This window comes from Lupinus angustifolius, chromosome LG07 (genome assembly GCF_001865875.1).
Source record: "Lupinus angustifolius cultivar Tanjil chromosome LG07, LupAngTanjil_v1.0, whole genome shotgun sequence".
In the NCBI taxonomy this organism is placed as follows: domain Eukaryota; kingdom Viridiplantae; phylum Streptophyta; class Magnoliopsida; order Fabales; family Fabaceae; genus Lupinus; species Lupinus angustifolius.
Genome location: NC_032015.1, coordinates 15,035,438 through 15,041,516, shown reverse-complemented (window position 1 = coordinate 15,041,516; position 6,079 = coordinate 15,035,438). Strand labels below are relative to the sequence as shown.

The window sequence follows — 6,079 nt, the reverse complement described above, 5'->3', positions numbered from 1 at the left end:
TCCACTTTTAATTTTTCTCCACAAATTTGGTTCCTTCTTTATAGATGTCAACCTTTTATACTAACCTCTTCACTAATTGAGTGTCTTATGCTTATTTACATATTTGCTTTTGCTTCCAAATATGTAAATAAGCATGTGGGTGGTTTTACAACCTTCAAAATCTCTGTTTCTCTTTCCCCTGTCCCACTAGTAAGGGTGACAATTTGGATTATAATGGATGGAAAATTATCTAGTAATTCATATAAATCCATAAAATTACATTTGTAAATTATCCAATCTATTCATATCGAAATGATTTCAATCTAGCTATTCCATTCATATATCCATTTTAATGGATTTATTTGAATTAAAATTTTTTTTGAGGGAAAAATCAATTTAAGAATATTAGTATTGTCTAATTATGCATTTTTCTTGTACTTAATCATGACACAAAGATGTTATATCAATCTTTATTGAATTTTTTTTGTAAGAATGCTTTAATTAAAAGGATAATATTGTTAAATGAATTCTTTTGTTGGAAAGAGAGTATTTTATATCACTGGTATCAAAATTATTTTGTGTCGGCCGATTCAACCAATAAACCAGTGAACCAGTCTTAATACTGCTACGATATAATATTTATATCAGTCATGTAATTATATCATTGAAACCGGTCATAGAATTATACCGGTAAAACCGGTCATACTAGTTGGTTACATTTAAAATTATTTTTTTAAAAATGAATTATTTTTAACAAAATATTAGTATAGATAATCAAACACATAACTACTACATTTTTTATGCATCTAAAACATTATCTATAATATAAATTTTTTAACAAGTGGTATAAATAAAAACAATTATTGTCTTCTTTATTGATTTTTCAATATTAATATTAGTACAAAATATATATATATATTAGTGAACCATTGGTTGAAACGCCATATCACTATACTAGTACCCTGACCGGTTTGATGATCGGTGCAGTATTAATAATATTGGTTTATATTTTGCATGTTGGATTTGTAAAGCAAAGTTGGGTCTGCATGTTGCTTTAATGGGGAAAATATTTTTGTTTATATATTTTTGATGGATTGAGTATCTATTCAAATGAATATACACATGGATATCCACTGGATAAATGATGAATTTGAATCTATTCATTATCAACATTATTCATTGGATTATGTTCATTTAAATCCATTAACTTTAATGAATGAACGTGGATGAATTTGATTAGATTGTAAATTGTGGATTGTGTATAATTTTATCACCTCTACCACTACCAAATTGGGGAAACTCTTTCCATTACCATCTCTTCACTCTTCAAAACTCCCAAGCAAAGCTCTAAGAGAATTCCTTCATCTGAATTTCTTGTTTCTCTCATCCATTTATTATTAACAACTCCATTTCTTATTTGTTGTTGCCTTTCTCTAGTTCTTTCTCCATCCAAATTTCTTGTTTCTCTCATCCATTTCTTATTTATTATTATCATGAACTTCGAAATAGATTAATTTCTCATCATAAATTCTTATATTTTTTTAAAACCATTAACCATTTATTTGGGTTTCTTTTAGCATATTTTTTACCGATCATATTTTGGTAATTCTTTTTTAACTATGACTAGTCCTTAAATATCTAAAAGTTTTGGTCTTTGATGATAAGGACCATGGGCAATGAAACGCTATATTAGGGATGACAACAGGCACAGGTGGACAATGAAACGCTATATTACTCATACTCATATTCGCCTGTACTCGTATGGGTATTCGTGTGTGAGTATTCGCGGATATTTCTGGGTGCCTGCAGGTACAACGCGTATCCGCGAGTTTTCTATATTATAAATGAATTTTTAATTTTTTACTTTTATTATGTTTCAAATGATATGAAACTTAATTATTTTTGTACTTTTTGATTGAGTATTTGACAAAAATGCTAAATTTATTGGTGTTTTCTATTTGTGTGATTTTTTGTTCTCATTTCCTTAACAAAAAGTATATAGTTTCTTGGTAAAACATGTGTGTTTCAACACATATAATAATATTTGTAAAGTGTTTCACTACTAAACTTAATAAAATATGTAAACAAAGTAAAAGAAAAAAATGTACATAGTGTAATGAATGTTAGAATTATGTACTTTTTATTTTAATTAAATATAATATATTAATCATATAAATAACGGGTACCCGCAAGTACGGGTACCATAATACCCATACCCATCTATATGTACTACATGTATTTTTTAAAACCTATTTATAAAACCTGTGGATACCCGTTTGTGACCTGTACCCGTGCTCATACGGGTTTTACCTGCGAGTACTCACAAGTACGAGTTTTTTGCCATCCCTACACTATATCAACCATGTCAAACTATCTAAAGTAATATGAATTGGCGTCACGTGGTTTTGATACCTGAAAGTTCATTGTGTTTTGTTTTTACCCTGATAGGTTTTTTGGTTGTAGTTAGTCGTGAAATGTTTAATTGTTTTGGTTTTAATTGTCATTATGGATCTTTGTTAAGTGATGATGTCGTTAATGGAATGCTACATCAAAATCTCATTAAGGCTTAATGAATATTATTGCCAAAATGCTCCATAAGAACAAATATGTAAACTCAAAGTCATGCTAAGCTTGTGAGTGAAGTTATGGGCTTAAGGCCCTCCATTTTCTACGTTAAAATTGTTGTTATTGTAGCTTGTAATAATTTTAAATTGCACGAAATAATACTTACGACCAGGTCGGTCTCTTTAAGATGTTTTGTGACATTGTTCAAAATGTGCAAGCAGATTATCAACAACGCTATCCCTAGAATAAAACAGATCAATACTATGTTATCGAATTCTTATTGCACTGTAAGAACCGATCGAATACACTCGTGCCAATTCTTTTCCCACAATACTTACAACCACTGTCACTTCTCGAAATTCTCACAATTTGACTGCTTGTACCAATTCTTAGTGTCATGGAAAGAAAGGGGAGAAGTTTGCCAAAATGCTTCGGCGAGAAGTTTGCCAAAATGATTCGGCGAGAAGTGTGGGAAAGAAAGAAAAAGTTGAGTAAAAATGTATTCAACTTGGGATGAGAAAATATGATGGAATGAGAATATATGAAAGGATGAAACTTCTATTTATAATATGAGATTTTTTCCAAGTTCCTCATCTCTCGTATGTGGGACTTGAGAGATGTTTTTTTTAAAACTCTTCTGTGTAAGACTTAGGAGTTTTTTAGATTTCACACCCAAAAGTTTCACTAATGACTTCAAACAAACCAAGTTCCAACAATCTCCCACTTGAAATTAAAAAAATGATTTCCGAGAATATTTGTAGTCTCAATGAGATTGTGCATAAACAAATGTGTCATACGACTTGAACCTTTGCATAGTGAGTAAGATCCAGATTTTACTAGAGTGACTCGTAGCCTTGAACTCTATCTCTAGCATTAAACCATACACAACCTTTTTAAAGGTGTATTCGATAAAGCTCGAGCTTTAAAGGTCATGCACGTCTATCCCAATATAGTGAACGCTCTAGAAATTTATGCCCCTAAATTTCATAGGAAGTGGCCCCCATTTCCACATTTACATAAGTGAATCTATCAAGAGTATTCATATTGCCTAGGTACTCCGCTCAAATTGGAGTATAGATCTAATTAAAGGTTTAACTCATCCTTACATATGTTGCATGAATCATGCTTCTTATAATTTTATAGCATGTTCATTCTCATACCACTTCACAACTTATTATTACTTATTGAACCTATTTCTTGAGATCTCCAGTCAGTTAGGTCAGGTTACCATCATGAGTGATATTCGTTCTAAGGGAAATAGTCCTATACTCTTAGAGGTATTATGAACTTTCTCTCTAGCTAGTCCTTTCGTCAAATGATCTCTTAAGTTATTCTCAATGCGTACATGATTCAATCTAACATCTTCTATAGAGAGTAAATCTCTAATGATGTTGTGCTTACGACGTATTTATCGTTTCTTACCAGTATAAAACAATTTTCAATTTTTGCAATAGCCGTGATACTATCACAATGAATCAAGACAACTGATCAGTTTTTCCATAAAGGAATCTCTGCAATATAATCAGACTTGAGAGTTGTACAAAGAAATCTCTACAACTGGTATCAGATTTCTCATCTCTCCTATATGAGACTTTAAAATTGTTTTTTAAAAACTCTTCTATGTGAGACTTGAAAGCTTTTTAGATTTCACACTCAAAAGTTTCCACTAATGGTTTATGACAAACCAAATTCCAACAAAAGTTCATATTATTTTAGGAATTTTTTTTATAAGTATTATTTAACTATCATTTTTTTTAATATTTAACAAGCAATTAATTTGCAATTTTGTACACCAAATTGTTGGTATGTACAATTTGAATGCAATATAATGTAAGTTAAAAATATATATTACTAGTAGTTAGGGTAAAATAGGCCGCTGTGGTGTTTTGTTAGCCACATCAACACTTAGCAAATATTTTCTATTATTAGAAATGAAAATCAACTTTTTCAACATTTAAGAATTAAGCTCTGTCAAATAACTCATAGGTATAAAAGCAAAGTATACCGAACATTCAGTGACCAAAATCATGTGGCGTCATATCATATCACTTTAGACAATTGATAATATTAATGAAGGGTTTTCTTTGTTAGTTTTTGTTTTTTGAAGAATGCAGTATGCACATCAAGTGCATATGCTTCAATTAGCAAGAAAGAAAGAATGATGCCGAGTGAAAAGAAAGAAGAATGAATGTTGGTTTAGAGAGAAGAAGAAGATAGGATAATGATTCAATGAATATGCCTCAAATTGTATTAAAAGATCAATAGAATTCCTCACTTTAATACAATACACAATGCTTACTATTTATAGCTACTCATCCTAACTAACTTGCCAACTAACTAGCTATATTAGGAAACTTAACTAACTATTACACAAAGCTGAATTATCTTCCAATACTCTTCCTTAATTCATCTTCCATTCTCAACACCAATGCCTTGTCTTAGCTTTTCGAATCTGTCCCTTTTTTAATGGTTTGGTGAACAAATCAGCAAGTTGAATTTCTGATTTGCAATGCTCCACCTTCACTTTCCCTTTGCTCACTTGTTCTCTAATGTAGTGAAACCTTGTTTCTATGTGCTTTGATCTTCCATGAGCCACTAGATTCAAAGCTAAATTGATAGCAGATTTGTTATCAATCATCAGCTGCAAAACTTCTTAAGGTTTCACTCTTAGTTCTTCCATTAAGCTTGTCAACCAGGCTGCTTGACAAGTGCACATACAAGCTGCAATGTATTCTGATTCACAGGTTGAGAGTGCTACAACATCTTGCTTTTTGGAGCACCAACTTACAGGGGCATTGTTGAAGAGAAACAAATACCATGTTGTGCTCTTCCTATCTGTCTTGTCCCCACACCAATCTGCACCAGAGAATGCAATTAGACTAGATTCATTGTTGCTTCTGTTGCTATTTGCAGGGTACATAATGCCATAGCCTAGTGTTCCTTTTAAGTATCTGAGTATCCTCTTAACAACATTCATGTGGCTTTGTTTCGGAGACTCCATATACCTGCTTACCATACCAACTCCATAGGCTAGATCAGGTCTTGAGTTACACACATACCTCAATGACCCTATCATTTGCCTATACTCTGTTTTGTCCACTGCTTGATTTGCATCACCTTGACTCAAGCCAATTCCAACTTCAATTGGAGTTGCTACTGTGTTGCAATTCATCATGTGGAACCTCTTGAGAACATCAGTTGCATACTTTGTTTGGTGCATCAAAATTCCTCTGTTTGTTCTTTTGAATTCCATGCCTAGAAAGTAAGACAACTCTCCAAGATCAGACATTTCAAATTCAGCCTGCATTTCTTCCTTGAATGTTTGGATCTTCTTCAATTCTCCACTGGTTATGAGTAGATCATCCACATAGAGGCAAATGATTAGTATCTCTGCAATATGATTTCCTTTTACATATACACCATGTTCAGTGGTGCATTTTGTAAATCCAAGTTGCATTAGAAAGGTGTATATTCTTTTATTTCATGCCCTTGGTGCTTGCTTGAGACCATAGAGAGCTTTGTGCAGTTTGTAAAC

The 6,079-nt window shown here is 31.9% G+C and overlaps 1 protein-coding gene across 1 annotated transcript; it reads right to left on the bottom strand.

The window, feature by feature from the left end:
- Positions 4,964 to 6,001, bottom strand: LOC109352959 (uncharacterized mitochondrial protein AtMg00810-like). Its single transcript, XM_019595144.1, has 2 exons — positions 5,263 to 6,001; positions 4,964 to 5,151 (listed from the first exon to the last, which is right to left on the bottom strand). Exons 1-2 carry the CDS (start codon positions 5,999 to 6,001, stop codon positions 4,964 to 4,966), a joined length of 927 nt encoding a protein of 308 aa, XP_019450689.1.